Here is a 16,809-nt window from a genome sequence, read left to right on the forward strand (position 1 = left end):
TCTTCTTCTTCTTCTTCGGGCAATCAATACCCTCGCGTAAATAATGTACCAAACGTCGTCGTCGTCGTCCCGGGCATCAAGGCCTGGTTACCCCTAACGACATAAAGTCTATAGGGGTACATATACACGGACTTCTTGACGCTGGCAGCGTTGGCGCGTTTACACGCAGCCTCGTCGAGCGACAAGGTCGTTATATTTCGTTTTGATATTTAACGTGCCGGGGGAGAGGAATTTTTTTTACCATAAAAGATTAAGTGAACATGTACGTATACCTGTATGATGTATACCATACACCCAATTGTACTAGATGCTGGGCCAACGCCATGATGTGAAAACTTCTCTAATCAGGTTGTATTTGTAAGTATTACATCATATATGTGTAGATCTAGAGGAATCCGATGAGAGAAAACGAGAGATAGAGAGAAGTTGGAAATCCTTTTATATACTGTAGGAAAGTATTGGGAAATTCGTGCTGTGTGAGAATTGGTCCGAGGCAATTGTATATGAGTATGCGTATGTGTGTATGTGTGTGTGTGTGTGTGTGTGTGGGTATGTGTGTGATAATGTGTAATTAAAACTTTTCGATTGGTTCTTCTTGACCGCATTCGAAAGTAAGGAAGACGGAGAGGGAATGATGATTCAGTTTAATTTCTCTTCGATATCGTATATTTAAGACGGTATTATGCAAAGTTTGCGCAATTTTCACGATATAGAAGAGAGAGAGAGAGAGAGAGAGAAAGTGTATAGGTAGATGAAAATTTCTCTGGACGAAATTTCCCTTTGAAAACGAGTATTCTTTCGAATCTTGGTTAAACCCAAATAATCCTCTGAAACAATGATTAAATCTATGACGAATGCCCGCAGCAATCGAATCCTGTACGGTGAGTTGAATTTTTCTAAATTTTAGCCGTGAGGCAGGACGAACCTGTGGATCAGATACGGCTTTGAGGTGATGCACTTTGAATCAGGTTAATTGAGATGAGATATCGAGAGCTTAGCGAGGGAAAAGCGGTTCAAGCAAAACAAAACTAAGCTAGACTAAACGAAACTAGATATGAGAAAGGTAAAAGAAGAAACAAGGTTTCACCCGTGGACTTGAAACTTTAAGGTGGACAGTTTATTTTTTCATTTAAACTTATTTATATTTATTTTATCACTGTTTCCTTGTATTACCACGGTTTTATGTTATACCAAACATTTTCGAGCAATTAACAGTTTTATGAGTAAAGTTGCCTCTCTGCAGCACTTTGATTAGTGGCCGCTTAGCACCGAAGTTTTATTTCCTTGCAATGAGATAAAGTTGTTGCCTCACTCAATCGTATCTCATTATCATCATCATCTTCCTCCCTCTCTTCTTTCATGCGCTCCTTTCCTTAAATATTTATATACCCACTTGTCACAGTGATCGTTTTAATCAGTCTTCATATTAATGCACAACTTCCGCCAAAATCTTCATCAATAAGAAATGACCACAGTTCTATTTATCGCACCACTCAGTCGTAACAACAGTCCATAAAATGCAATATCGATGCGATCCGCAGGGTTGGAAATAGCGCTCCGTCCAATAAATAATGTAGAAACTTGTGTATAGATATATGCGACCTTGGGATTTTTCGCTATAAATATCGTTAGGTTATAACTCTGGATACGCGGTAATATAACGAGAGTTTCAACTTCATTGTCAAATAATGTAAGAGTGCAGTTGTTATGCCACAACTTGCACAGCAATTTCTTTCAAGGTCACCCATATCAGCTACCAGCTAGAGTCTAGACTCAGGCTCCGGGGATTCCTTCAGTTTTACAGACAACTAACCTCCTGCAAGGCTAGATCGATTGTCCACCTCTGTCGACGACCCATTCTTTGAACAATTGTTTTTCCGTTTTTTCCCCACGTTTCTTATTCTTCCTTTCTTTTTACCCGCGCATCTCCGCTGTCTCGTTGTATTTTCTGTATCGGTATCTATAGCTATATACCCACATAACTCGGTCTTCCATCATGTCCTCGTGTAATTTTTTACATAGATACACTATATACAATATATACATAGATATATCGTCCACGAAAAGGAGTGCGGCTTTGATCTTTGAAAAAAAAAATAACTCGCGGTGGCAAAAAACGAGATAATTTTTATACCGTCGATATTGTAATCCCCCCCCCCCCCCCCCCCTCTCTCTCTCTCTCTCTCTCTCTCTCTCTCTCTCTCTCTCTCTCTCTCTCTCTCTCTCTCTCTCTCTCTCTCTCTCTCTCTCTCTCTCTCTCTCTCTCTCTCTCTCTCTCTCTCCCTCGCTCTAGCCTATAATCAGCAAGAAGTTCAGAACTTTTCACCGGGATACAGCTACGTTATTATAGGTATAACCCTTAGTACCGCATACTGTAACTCTCACTTCAAGATTGCTAAACTTCAAAAGATTTGAAACGCTATTTTGCTTTGGGAAATTCGAATGAGTTTGATCTCTCTGGTGGCTATAGCTTTTCCTACCCGTCCTCCTCTTTGCGGCATGATTTATCTACCCGTCATTCCGACCTTGTAGGTATAATTTTGAAATAGTGATTTCAGGTGAATTCAGATGACTGACCACTGATGCGTAACTTCAGGCGACTCCGCACGAAGAGCGTATTATAGATACTCTCAAAATACGATCATCACAAGCAGACCCAGGATTGGGAGTATAAAACATGGAAGACGGAGTCACATATTACACTCGAACATCAGAAACGTTAAATTGGTTACAAATATGGGCGTATGAAAGTTGGACTGGAATATCAGCGTACATCAGGCACGGCAGAAGAGAACCGTTACAGTTGTACACGACAGTTGCATCAAGAAGAGTTCTCATGCTCGTAGAATTTATCACCCCTCCGTCTTTCGCGGAGGAGCGTGACTCAAGAGAGACGAGAATACCGTTTGCAAGGGCAAAAAATACTGCGAGCTCCCTGGAAAACAAGATTATAACCTTTCGCTGCTCGAGGAGGAGGATTCCATTAGCAATATCGAATTCAAGTCTGCCGTCCGCAATCCTTCAACCTACATCAATGATGATGCAGCAACGGTTTGAACAAGACAAGAGGTTAAGTTATTGCAATACTGTAAGAGTGAAGAAGATATGAAAATCGAACAAATGCGTAGGTATGATATAGAAATTCTTACTCGTGGCGCGAGTCGGATGCAATCGCATCTCGGTTTTCTTCTCTTTGATTTGACAATCAGAGATTTTTAGGAATCGCGTTACTATACGCGTATACACCGTATCTTACACCTCCCACTAGAAGAGAGAAAGAAATACATAGAATTAGTAAGGGTAAGGTGGGACAGGCGGGCAACGTGCGAGTTTTCATCCCTGGAAGATGAAGTTTGCCGAAGTACTTGGAGAAGTTATACAATATTCCGCGTGGGAGGCGCGAGAGAACGTTTTCACGTTTCATAAGTCCCTCTTTCCGTCCCCCATGGTCCTCACCTGAGAGAGTGTGATGGACACGAGCGTGTAACATACAAGAGCCGAGTTTCCAAATCGAAAAGGTGGAAAATCAGTCGTGCAGAGGATTGATTGAATCGTGTCGCTTTTCCTACCTTTACACACATACCGTAATTTCTCCACGCCATGATTATGACGCGCCATTTTGTACACCGTGAAAAAACCGTCGAACGCACAAAATGGCGCATGGACTTATGACTGCGTCTTCCAATGTATGTACGTACCTTTACACCTTGCGTCTCGCGCAATATCTGCGACGAATACAAAGGAGGTAACTTAACGACGTTGAAATTGCCTTTGGGTACCACGATACATAAGTATTGTACTTTGGCATGCGCGAGGAACGACAAATTGAATTCGTTCATCGTACTTCTCAAAGAAATTCGATACTGCTATCTTATCTCTCCATCATGCTCCGTTGCCGGCGCTAACAGTATGTCCACGGGAATGCATGCACTATACACCCATTTACTTCCAATTGCGCATTACAGTAGCTGTCACTATCACTATTACTGCAAGACTACTGGTGGGCATTGCAACGTGTTCCCTCGACGCTTCGAAATCGAACTAAACGTAATCCAACTCCTATTATGCAAGTGACGAACCGAGTCTTGCATTGCTATATATTTACATATTTTTTTATTCAAGTATAAAAATTTCAGGATAACGTGAATGTGAATTGCACTAAAAATTAATGTTTTAGCATATCTTTTTGGCAAGGAGATAAATGGACGAAAGGAAAAACGTGAATAACGGGTCAAATTACCCTGTTATTCACATGTAGTCAATTTGTAATACGTGACAATGATTAACTCTACGATGAATAATCATTTTTCCCCCATGAGCAACATAAGTAATGACCGTAAATGGGGCTTACCCGACGTTAGTTCGTCTGTACCGCACTTTAAGCGATAGGATAAGGAGATAACAAAAAAGCCAGAAACTGGGTAGGAAAAAGAGACACAGTGTCCATTATATTCAGACCAGCATCGCTCACCTAACCAACCACCGAGAGTCCCTCTTGGCTCGCTATGCTTCCATATAAATTTTCGCTTACGCAGACCCTCGCTATCTAAGGCTACTTAAAATTCCTTTCAGAGAGAGAGAGAGAGAGAGAGAGAGAGAAAGAGACGTACTCTCTTGCTCTTGCGTCTCTCCACCATTTCGTGAAATTTCTTTTTTCTCCGTCACTCGTGATGATGCCTCGCCGTCAGGACAGAGTCCGTATCAGCATGTTGTCTCTACACTCTAGGGAACGTAGTTGAATTTCGGATGACTAGCTGCCTGTAACACAGAATATTGTTGTTACGTATATTTAGAATTTTACTTGACAGACGTGCACGCCAGTTTAATTTCAAAGTTGGATCGGGACAATATGCTCCCTCAGAGGAGGGGTCAGGGAAATTCGTTTCAAAGATTCTTCGCACATCTCTCTTGTCTGCAGAGGTAAATTCATTCATGCTCGAGTAAAGCTTCTTTCCTTTCCGCAGCTCCTTCCATTCTATTCTATTCCCTTGACTTCGCTTTTAGCCACTTTACATCCTGAGGGTACGTAGACGGGTATCGCTGGCAGGAAGATCAGATTTCCGTTCCAAGTCACTACCGTTATTGTAGCATTGGATCAGTCGAGATTTATGGAGGATCCACCGAGTGAATAGTTGCTCCCCGCGCAACGGTCTCTATTTAGCTAGACACTCTGTTATTTAACCTTTCCGACGTTTTATTGTACCGTCTCATCACACATTTCAATTAGACTCTGCGGTCCTTCGTGGCTTTTGTCAGAGCCCCGAATTGCTGTTTGATTATAGTTCGCTGATCATTTTTATTCCTTTCATTTCAACTCGAACACCTTATGTATGGCGAACGTAATTTAATGTTAAATACGAGTTTGCGCCGCCCTTTACAGTTTGTTTGCTTCTTGTAAAATAATTATCATACAAACAAACACGATGCTTTGAAGATTAAAAATCTAACGTAACATGATTCTGTGGGAATTTATGAGGGTATAATGTGATTGGAAGTAAAATGAAATTGGCTATAAGAAATTTGAATAGAAGTCTGGAGAGCTGGATAAGTATATTATAGGTACGTATAGTTTTCCATTACTATACGCGGTCGCAGGTTATATGCGTTACGGTACTCGTAAAAATCTATTACCATATGAAACAAAAAATATTTTACCGTCGTTCCCGCAGTTGTTATTCCAGAGACCAGCTCTGCACAGGTATACATATACATACACGTATATGGATTACACTACGAATTGTGAATTTTTCAACGCGGTTGTTACACTACGAGGCTCGCTTTTTCTTTATCTTGGGTGGCGTCAAACTTGGAGTATACATATGCGGAAAGTAATAAATTAGACTTTTGTCGTTTATCGCGGGGAGAACAATCTTTGCGAAATAAATAAACGTTGATGACAGTAATGATTTTGAAATTCTTGGAGACATTCTCGCCACGTATTTATGAGAATCTCGCACGTGAAGGAAAATATATATCTATTCAGATTGAAGAATCGTACATTTCACTGATTTTTCGGAACTTCCTCTTTCGCACTCCCATTTCATCTATTCTCTCTCCGTCTTGATTTTAAACATTATAGATATAATGCACAAATTCCAGTGAAACAGAGGAAAAGAATGAGAGATAGAATGAGAAAGAGAAAGAGAGAGGGAGCACTTTCATCACAGTCTCTTGGGAAATCAAAAACATTTAATATCTACCATCCGCGAAAGACTCTGAGAGATCTCTCTTCTCTGACAATGGATTATAGATATAGATATATATATATATATATTAAGGTATACACTGTATATGTATAAATATCTCATTTTTATGTACCTTATCACACATACCAGGATTTCGTATACCTATCATTCGTATACTTACTAAGGATTGTCGTATTATGCATGTAATAGACCGAGAGTGCATTTTAACTGCTATTATTATTATCATCGTGGTTATAGTTCACTGCAATGTATTGCGTGCACAAGACGACGTATTACCACGAAGATTCACAGGGAAAATAATGGGATTCTTCTGAAAGATACGAAGAACGTTGTCGTATAAGTTCAACGACCCGTTGCTATTTTGTCGCTTACAATTATATTTAATCGTAAGGAATAGTTTCTTCGTTTTATCAACGTCACAAAAATCCGGGACTCCTGCACTGCCTTCGTTCTCTGCAATTCATCAATTTCAATTTACCGCATTGGATCAAGCTTCTTTCTCTTATTTCGTTATAAGTGTATAAGGGTCATTCCATGTCAATTTAACGACTTTGCGACCGTGACCCTCTTAGATTTTTATAATTTTTTAACGTGTTTTTATACATATAGAAAGAAGTCCTCAGCTAAATTTTTAGCCCTTTATCTCTTCCCATTCCGGAGTTGTCGATTTTTGGAGAAATTAACGAAAAAAATTCATGTTTCTAACAATAATTGAAATAACCTAATTCAATAGAAAAATTTTTAAGTATTTTTTGATGCTCTTTCTGAAAAAAAATACGAAAATTGAAAAGAAAAATTTCTTCATGCTTTTTGGCCGTTTTTAATCGAAAAATTGGATTTTCGTTTAATGGGACATTTTCGATTTTATCCATAAAATTTACCAAATTCTACGTTAAAAAACAAAATTTTTGAGCCAAAATAGAAGATGGGCTTTCAATAACTTCTAGTGCAAATAATTTGAAAACTACGTTCTGAGAAGGAAAATAAATCAAAATTACCGAAAAAAAATTTGTTTTCAAATTATTTTCACTAGAAGTTATTGAAAGCCCATCTTCTATAATGGCTCAAAAATTTGGTTCTTTAACGTAGAATTTGGTAAATTTTTTTGGATAAAATCAAAAGTATCCCATTGAACGAAAATCCAATTTTTCGATTAAAAATGGCCAAAAAAGCATGAAGAAAATTTTTTTTTCAATTCTTGTATTTTTTTCAGAAAGAGCATCAAAAAATACTTACAAATTTTTGTATTGAATTAGGTTATTTCAATTATTGTCAGAAACATGAATTGTTTTCGTTAATTTCTTCAAACATCGACAACTCCGGAATGGGAAGAGATAAAGAGCTAAAAATTTAGCCGTGGACTTCTTTTTATATGTATAAAAACATATTAAAAAATTCTAAAAATCTAAGAGGGTCACCGTCGCAACGTCGTTGAATTGACATGGAATGACCCATAAATATGTGCGAGCAATATTATACTTTGGAAGCATAAGTACTTATAACTGATGATCAGCCTATATCTAGCTACCATGCTTATTTGCATCCTTGTCTTTAACACTCCGTGCTGCTGCTGCTGCTGCTACTGCAACGTGACGTGCATTTACTCTGCGACGGAATTTCTAATCAAGTTTTTAATTGCATCTGAACGCGTAATTGTATTATAATATGCACGTGATGAGGATCGATAGATCTCTCTGGTGCAAGGTAGAGATGCGATGGATGTTGCGGGGATGGTTATTTGCTTTAGAGCGTAAATCAGTGAACATACTCCTCCTCTGCCTCCCGCGCAACGCCGTCACACTGCAAATACTGTCAATCAAGCTAAAAGCGTTTCTCCACCTATTCTCATCCTAGCTATATCTACCCATCGACTCGTACACCTATACTAACTACGGCCAATTTTTTGATTTACAGGGAATCAAACTCAGAGAAGTTAATTGAAATTTTCTAAAGCTGGAAGGTATGATGATCATCATGAGATACATAGTTTGTCTTTATGATAACTTCTTTGTTTTGAAGTGGACACTCTTACAAGGAAGGTATCTCAGGTCGATCTCTCCGATTTGATCTCTTTTGTCATATGTTATAGTAGATTCGAAACTAAGCAGCGCGTATTTTTTTTTATCCGCTATCAAACACTTTAAGGCGGTGAAAATAACCCCCAAAGATAGGTACCTAACGGAGTGATTTCTTGATGCGCTTGATGTATTTAAATGATGAAATCACTCCGTTGGGTGCCCATCTTTGGGGGTCGTTTTCATCCCCTTCAATGGCAGATAAAAAAAAATACGTGTCGCTTAGATTTTAGTCTACCGTAACACATTACAAAAGAAACCAAATCGGAGAGATCGCCCTGAGATACATTCCTTGTTAGATCATCAAACCTTCGCTCGTTTACTGATTTATTACTAGTATACACAACTGCCGTGCATCGCGAGTTAACTGGCATTTTTATGTAAGCTTTCGAGGGAAGCCCGTTGTGTACTACAAGGTTATCTGATTCGTGGGGGGAGAAACGGTGAAGTATAGAGGCGGGTATAAAGCATCGATGATAATGTTAGCGAAAGAGGAAAAAGGAAGAGGAGAACCACAACCTCACGTATGAATGAGCCATCATCCTTCCGCTTCTTTATCTGCCTGCACTGTGTATACAACATCAGTGTGCAACTCGGATAACACCAAGATAATCCGACGTTATGGTCGCATCAACGCAGGGAAGTTTGCCGTGATAAGTGTATTCACACTTGAAAATAAATCTACACACGCGGACTGGGCAAGCAGAGATAGATTCATAGAAAGATATTTTATTTTTATCCATGGGCATATTGGACAAGCTTACGGTGCATTGACATAAAAGACATGTACCGTAGGCAAATGAAAAAGTATGGGCGCCAAAGTAGGCTGAGGGGGAGGGAGAGGTAGGTAGGATGGATGGATGGATGGATGGATGGATGGATGGGTGGGTGGGTGGGTGGGTCGGTGGGTGGGTGGATGGATGGATGGATGGATGGATAGAGAGAGAGAGAGAGAGAGAGAGAGAGAGAGAGAGAGAGAGAGAGAGAGAGAGAGAGGGAGGGAGGGAGGGAGGGAGGGTGGGAGGGTGGGAGGGAGGGAGGGAGGGAGGGAGGGAGGGAGGGAGGGAGGGAGGGAGGGAGGGAGGGAGGGAGGGAGGGAGGGAGGGAGGGAGGGAGAGAGAAAAGCGTTTATTCAGAATGTCCTGGGGCAAGGTACCCCCTAAGGACAACAATACATTACAATGTTGAACTCTCGATAGAACATAAAAAATAGAAACATTTACAATTTAATAAATTTCTTAAGGCAATTACCTGCGAACATGACCCACCAAGGTCGGCGGTGGTTACCTAACAGCAGACCATTTCAGACTCCCGTTTTTTCAGAAAGCAAAATGTTTTGAACGTAGAAACATTGGCTAATTCGAAGAATTTCAGTCATACAAGATTTTGGCCGTGTTTTCCTCTTTCGAAGCCCAATCATTGATCAGCGTCAGGATGTTCTAAATTTTCGTGAAATGCAAGGTGATTGACCCGCTGTATTTACCCTGGATAAACGTTGTGAAACAACTGTTTGTAGAGGGCTAATTCAGAGACTTTTTTACTCTCTCGTGAAGTTGAAGTGGAAATCTTCAAGTGCAGGAATTATCAAGACTAATCCGAAAAATCAACCCGTTCCGAGGACGTTAAGATCACAGTGAGAGAAAAGTCACGAGTGTTTCCCTCCGTGGCATTGGTAGAATCTTTTAGCAGCACCAGGTGCAGGTCTTGCGCTCGTTTACCACTGCAAAAAGCAATTCAGCTCAGAGAGTGAGCGAGAACATTCACTAAGAGAGAGGAGGGGATTTCAGGTCAATGAATCGTTATTGCCGTGTAGCGCAGTGCTTCGTCGTTTTCAATTTTCCCGTCTTAGGTGTGCTCTTCTCCTTCGCGACCATGGAATGGTGTTGGAATTTTCTAGTTTTGGCTCTTATCGCCCTGCTAAACGGCCTCTGAAGTGTCGTTAGAGTTGTGGCCGGTAAAAACGCCGTGGCTCTGAACTAGCTTAATGGGTAGGAAAACTCGTGCGGGCTTTTCTAATGCCCAATTTGCCTAAAAGGCGTGAACCATCTGCACAACCGAAATAAGGGTTGAAAAGAATCCTGCCTATTGCGTAATGATCTGTTTGCTTTTCGCATGACGCGGCTCATTAGCTACTCAAACATTGCATGTTCTAACCACGAGACTGAGCTTTTATGTGGGTTGTATTATACCCTCTGCGAAATCAGCCTCCTGCAAATCCCTTCAGACTTCGAAGCCTTACGAATATACCCCGGTTGGAGTTTAAAAATAGGTCTACGTGTAGGCTACTGTTCGTGATCGCTGAATTTCTGCCCCAAGATTCGTTTATGTGTATATTAAACCTGGACTAGCAATGTATCACTTATAATATTATGTAAATACCTGCAAATAGATTTTCACAGACGGAAATGATTTTTGCAATAAACTATGCCGTAATCGCTTTGTAAACAATGAGGAATGAATATCGTGTAAAAAATATTGCGAATTTGTATGGCGACTTTGGTAGAATAAAAATGGAACTACTGAGAGATACCAATGTATATTATAATATATAGCAATAAATTTTCGTAACTCAAAAAGCACGACAAAATGTTTCACATTGACATTTTTCTATCCTAATAATGTCGTCGTCGCTGCAGTGTGTGTATAGTATAGTTTTGGAATTTATAACTTATTTACTATTATTCGCTATCGGATTCTGGTATGGCTTTCAGGCTATGTAATATGACCTTCGCTTCTTTTTTTCTCCCCAATAAATAGAAGAAAATAGGTGATAAAAAAAGAAAACGCGCCCAGCTTGTACAAATTTATAGACTTTCGTCAGGCCGTGAGTAGTATGAGATGTATAAGGTTCCAAACCACCTTTGATGAAAACCGTCTCATCGCAAAATCGATATTACTCTCGGGACCATCGCGGCTAGCGGATTAGTTTCCTCGAGAGACCAGACTCTAGCTCTCTTTCCCTCTGGCAATCTGGCTTTTGGCCAACATTTCTGAATGTTCTCTCCCATGTCTTCCGTATTTTTGTCGTGGCAAATTATCTTTTTCAAAAATATACGTATAATGTATTTATTTCACGAGAATATCCCCGAAACTATTTGCAAAACAAGACAAAAGAAAAAAAAAAGAAACGAAAAGTAAAACTTGAGATAGATTTTGAGCAAAATTTTTTCCGTCGCATTTAAATAAGGAAACTATAAATCGGTCAACGTTCCTGTTGGGGTTTGTTCTCGTCAGATTCGTGGCGATAGCAGGTGGAACGTGTTGAGAAAGCAGAAAGCAACATTCAAGTATCACTATAATTTCATTTTGAAAAGGTGTAAATTTTTTTAAATCTCAGGGAAGTGACGATGTCTTGAGATGAGGGTTCTTTTTGAGAATGTATCAATCTGCATGGACTTTGAGTGATAATCCTATAACACGTTATCGTTGAAGACTTGTGCTATCTGTAAATATACAGGGTGATTTATGATGTGAGAAGCAACGATTGATCATCTGCGAGAGACTCACCTGTAAAGCATTCGTTCCTGGCGATCGGCCTCCTGATAGATCTTGTAGTACATTGCGATCATGATAATGCCGGGTACCCAGAAACTTACGCTGGAGCTGACGACTGCGTAGAATTGATTAACGTGAAATACGCAAACATCCGGATAATTGGAGCGGTACTGAAGGTGTTCGGGTGTCGTGTACCAGCCGGCGAATATCGGCACGAAGCTGACGACGGCCGGCGAGCACCAAACTACGCTGAGCATCGTACCGAGTCTGAGGTTGGTCATGATCAGGGGATAGTCGAGGGGCTGAACGATGGCGTAGTAGCGGTCTACGCTGATGCAGCAGAGGTGGAGGATCGAGACGGTGCTGAAGAATACGTCGAGCGAGTTCCACACGTCGCACATGAAGTACCCGAAGAGCCATCGCCCGGAAAGCTCGACGCTCGCGTTGAATGTCATCGCGAATATGGCAACCAGCATGTCGGCAAGCGCCAACGACACCACGAAGTAGTTCGTTATCACGCGTAGTTTACGGTGCCGCATCACCGACACTATGACCAACAGGTTGCCGAAGAGGGCGCAGAGGATTATGAAACCCATTATGGAGGCCTTAACCACCTGCAGCAGGACGTGCTCGATATCCTCATTCTCCCTTACCGCACCCGTCGAGTCATTGTACGGCCCAGAATCTCCGTTCAGGATTGTCGTCACAACCGTCGAAGCGTTCATCGAATCGAATTCTTCCTCAAAGTCCAGCGTTTCGTTGTACTCCATCTTTTCTCACCGGTCTAGCCAACTGCAATCAGTCACAAGCCAAGGTACGAACCGTCCTTTTCTTTCTCGATTTTACCACGAGACGAGCGTCGAATCTCGCGTGGGTTTTAACTAGATCAAGCTTTGGCCGTATCATCGTTTCCTCGTCAATTTGTACTGCATTATACCCAAAACCTGTATTCTTCCCGTTTGCTCTTCATCGTCGCTTTATCGTTCTCCAACCCAACTTTAGCATCAAGTAAACCGGGCGAAAATACTGTCTGGATTAAAAATTTGAACTGCTGAGTCGAGGTACGAAGACTCGAGACTCTTTTCTCTGGTTTGGCACGTTCTTCATGTTTGATCGGTTGCCTGGAGGCTTGGTGAAGTTCCCGTCACCCTTCGACTTTCCGCATCTCGCAATGTCCCCCTGAAATCATGGGTATATAACATGTATTCTTCTGCTCGTCTCCGTTTCAACTATACACAGTGTTATTTTTTTTGAGTACTCAACTAGGTTTGTTGTTTCATCCTATATATTCGAGAACCAGAACCGATGTATCAGAAATATTGAAACGTTCATCGGTTACTGCAAATAGAGTTTATCGTTTACCCCCATCGCCCCTCACGGCGCAATCAGAAAACCAATTACGTACAACGCTAACTTCACAATATTCCTGCAGTATTTCGCTTATTTGTCAAATTGTTGGCTTGCTTATATCTTATAATAAGAACAGTGCCAAAAACAGTAAAACACCCGGTTCGTGATCGATCATTGGAGAGCAAAATAATACGGACCACCCGTGAGCACGAAAAAATTTTCACCAAGGGAAAAGTGGAAATAGAAGTGTTCGGATAAAGGAGAAGAAAAAGATATTAACGGGAGGCAAGCGCCAGCAGTAAACAAGCAATTAACGACGCTGCTTTAGGAAAGACTAGCTTGGAACTTTGTGCGTTTGACGTGTGAATCCTGGGTGATTAGGTGTATAGTACGTATGTAATTAAAACCCGTAGCGGCTAACAAATCAAAGTCCGTCACGATTTTATGAGTCATGGTTGTAATATACATAAGTATATTATACTCATATAAAATTATTTAGTCTTGTAACGCGTTGGAATCTCAAGTAATTCGGATACTCAATTAGTATGACAGAAGTTCCATTGAACTTTTCATTTTGTAAGAATTTGAACACGTTTGAATGTGAACACGTTTGCAGGAATAGTTTCTATCTTAACGTCGTTGCAATCGTCATCATTATCGTCGGTATTTTTCATTCTCTTGAACTTATTTATGCATCAATACTGTGCAGTTATAATGTCACCTACTTTTGTAAGGTATGTATAAGGTATACATCAAAAAGCAATTACACTGTCACCGCAACCTATTACCTACCCCCCCTTACGTTATGCGAACGTACATACCTACGTACATGTATATGTACTTATTCACCACTACTACGTGTATAATAGATAAGCACTTGCTCACTCATTCGCTCACTCGAAGTACCTACTTGTTTTTTCACCCTCTAATCGATCGGGCCGTTCCGATCCTTCGGCCCATGTATAGGTATATATATATATATATATATATATAGTAGATTAAGTACATCACTGTGTACATATTCTCATGATACGTACACAGATAAATTTGCAAGAAATTAATGTCCCCTGATTTTTTCCATCCTTTTACCCTTTCAATGATCCCATTGAATTTTTATAACTTCTGCCCCGAACATACTTCCATATTATACCTACATTTTCGCGACTATATAGATATACGTATGAGGGTGTCCACTTCAATACGATACACCTCCAAACCTCACATTCTCCGATTCGACCCATTTTTTCATATTGTTGTTATAGCTCTAAAACATGCTGTTGAAATTTCAAAAATCTTTTGGACCAACCCTTTGTTACGGGGTAGATTGTATAGATTTCGATGAGCGGCTACCAGAAGCTACAACATTCAACTCTCTCAAAATCGATTCCTTCCACCTACACTCATTACCTGCATTGGGAGTAGTGGCACATAAGTGCATAATCGACGTGTAGTTGGACGTAGAGTATGCCTTATGGACTGTATATAATTGATTTATTGTAAAATATATCATTTAGAGTACAATGAGAACATGTGGAGGAGAAATTATTCGTAGGAAGGAAAATGGAAAAATTCAGTTTGATTTCGGAATGTGAGATGAATTTGGATGTTGGCTGAATGAAAAATGACTTTAGAGTGAGTATATGGAAGGAAGAACGTCGAGGCTAGCTAATTGCAGTTTAGCGGTTGAGGGAGCAATCTGCTAATTCGGTATGGGAACCGTGGTCGTGATATGATGGTAAAAAGAGAATGCAGGGTATAAGGTAGCTGTAAGAGTGTGGGAAAGGAATCCGAGGTTTGAACGATGTAACACCTTTCTGAATAATGAATTTTGTTTAACTTAATATTTGCACCAATTTGTGAATTCTGAAAAAATTTACGAAAATTCTGTCGATGACGTCGAAGAACGTCCCACTTCCAAAAATGTAGGTGAAATGGTGGTTCATGATATCTTAGGAAACAACGAATGAAAAAATTCAAGAATCTAGCTGGTTGATCATTTGAAAATTTATTTCGATAGAAGAATCACTTTTTTTCCAAAATATACTATATACTATTGTTTACATCAAAGTTTATATCTTGGACACGATCATGCAAAATTCATTATAGAAACTATTCAACTTATAAACTATTTTTACTGTTATTAATGGATCATTCTGCCAATCTAATCAACATAACTTACGAATTGTATAATAGAAACAATAATAGATAGTATATTTTATGAAACAAGTGACTCTTTCATCAAAATAAATTCACAAGTGATCAACGAGCTGGATTTATGAATTTTTTCATTCCTTATTTTCCAAAATATCATCAACCAACAATTGAACAGCATATTCATGGAACGTTAGAAGTCGTAAGTGACGCGTTTTGTCGAATAAAATTATTGAATAATCAAAAAACAATGTAACAAAAATCCCACCGACGTTTTGGAAGTGGATGTTGATGTCTTGTTCTACTTCATTGAGATCATTTTGGCGAATTTTTTCAGAATTGCAAAATAGTGCAAATTTTAAGTTTAAAAAATCTAATCGCTCATAAGGGGTTGGCCAATATAATACAAAAAAAATTTAGAAGAATGTTTTAGAGCTATAACAATAACATAAAAAAATGGATTGAATCGGTGGTGGTGAGGTCTGAAAGTGTGTCGTGCTTAGGGGACAGCCCCATATATATAGGAAGATCCATGAATTTTCGACGAAAAAGTGCGTACTAATATCATCGGTTTCGTCGCAGATTTTTTTATTGAAAGTACTCCCCGATAAACAGATTTCTTAATATTTTCAGATTTGGACACTTTTTCGTTTTTTATTTATAATTTTTTCAAAGCTTAAACTCCATTTTTTTCAATGCGTCACCGTTTCTCGCAGTCTGGTCCTATTTACTTCAGCAAGGGCTTATTTCAGTTATTACAGTTATTGGGTAGTGTCCAAATTGTCAAGAAAATTTGAAATCGGTCGAAAAACACCAAAGACATGCAAGTTTTATCAATAAAACCGCATAATTTTCGCACCCTTATAACTTTTTTGTATCATTATAACTTTTCTTAGAACTATAGTCACGTTGTACACATACTGCGCGATAATGTTGGATTATGTTACCTGGAGATAGCTTAACTGTAAAGAAGACCAAAATAATGATAAAAGGAGAAAAAGAATATTGAACTTTGCGAAAATCATGCGGTTTTATGGATAAAATTTGCATATCTTTGGTGTTTTTCAACCCATTACAAATTTTCTTGACAATTTTAAGACTACATTGAAACACCATCAAAATAAGTCCTTTTCGAAGCAGTCAGACCAGACTGCGAGAAACGGCGACGTATCGAAAAGAAATGAACTCTAAGCCTTGAAAACATAATAAATCAAAAACGGAAAAGTTTAAAAATCTGAAAATTTCGGGGAATCTGTTTGTTCGAGAGTACTTTCAGTAAAGAAATAGGCGATGAATTTGGTGACCTGTGTGGGCACGTTTTAGTCGAAAATTAATGGATCTTCTCATATATATATATATACATATATATAATGTTATTTATAACGATAAATCTCTACTGAAACAAAATGTCTTGCAACATTTTTTTTTCTTGATCGCTACATTTTGAGTTCTTCGCATTGTATTTCGTATCTGTTCATTTTGTTTTATATTACTGCTTTGCTTTATATTCTGAATTCTAGGGCTCCCGCAAA

At 39.4% G+C, this 16,809-nt stretch overlaps 1 protein-coding gene and 1 long non-coding RNA gene across 7 annotated transcripts in view; one reads left to right on the plus strand and one right to left on the minus strand.

The window, feature by feature from the left end:
- The window catches only part of LOC124301950 (octopamine receptor beta-1R-like), a 59,509-nt gene that overhangs the window by 38,729 nt on the left and 3,971 nt on the right, over nt 1–16,809 (minus strand). For all 6 annotated transcript variants that reach the window (XR_006907590.1, XR_006907589.1, XM_046757621.1 and 3 more), the window contains exon 2: nt 11,789–12,955. Coding sequence is in view for 4 of the 6 variants with exons in the window: in XM_046757621.1 (XP_046613577.1) it covers nt 11,789–12,546 (758 nt within the window). In the remaining 2 variants the exon portion in view is untranslated. The remainder of the gene's footprint in view (nt 1–11,788; nt 12,956–16,809) is intronic.
- LOC124301972 (uncharacterized) overlaps nt 1–16,809 on the plus strand; it is a 50,171-nt gene that overhangs the window by 7,501 nt on the left and 25,861 nt on the right. The gene's annotated exons all lie outside the window — the stretch shown is intronic.

Source organism: Neodiprion virginianus, chromosome 4 (assembly GCF_021901495.1).
Source record: "Neodiprion virginianus isolate iyNeoVirg1 chromosome 4, iyNeoVirg1.1, whole genome shotgun sequence".
In the NCBI taxonomy this organism is placed as follows: Eukaryota; Metazoa; Arthropoda; class Insecta; order Hymenoptera; family Diprionidae; genus Neodiprion; species Neodiprion virginianus.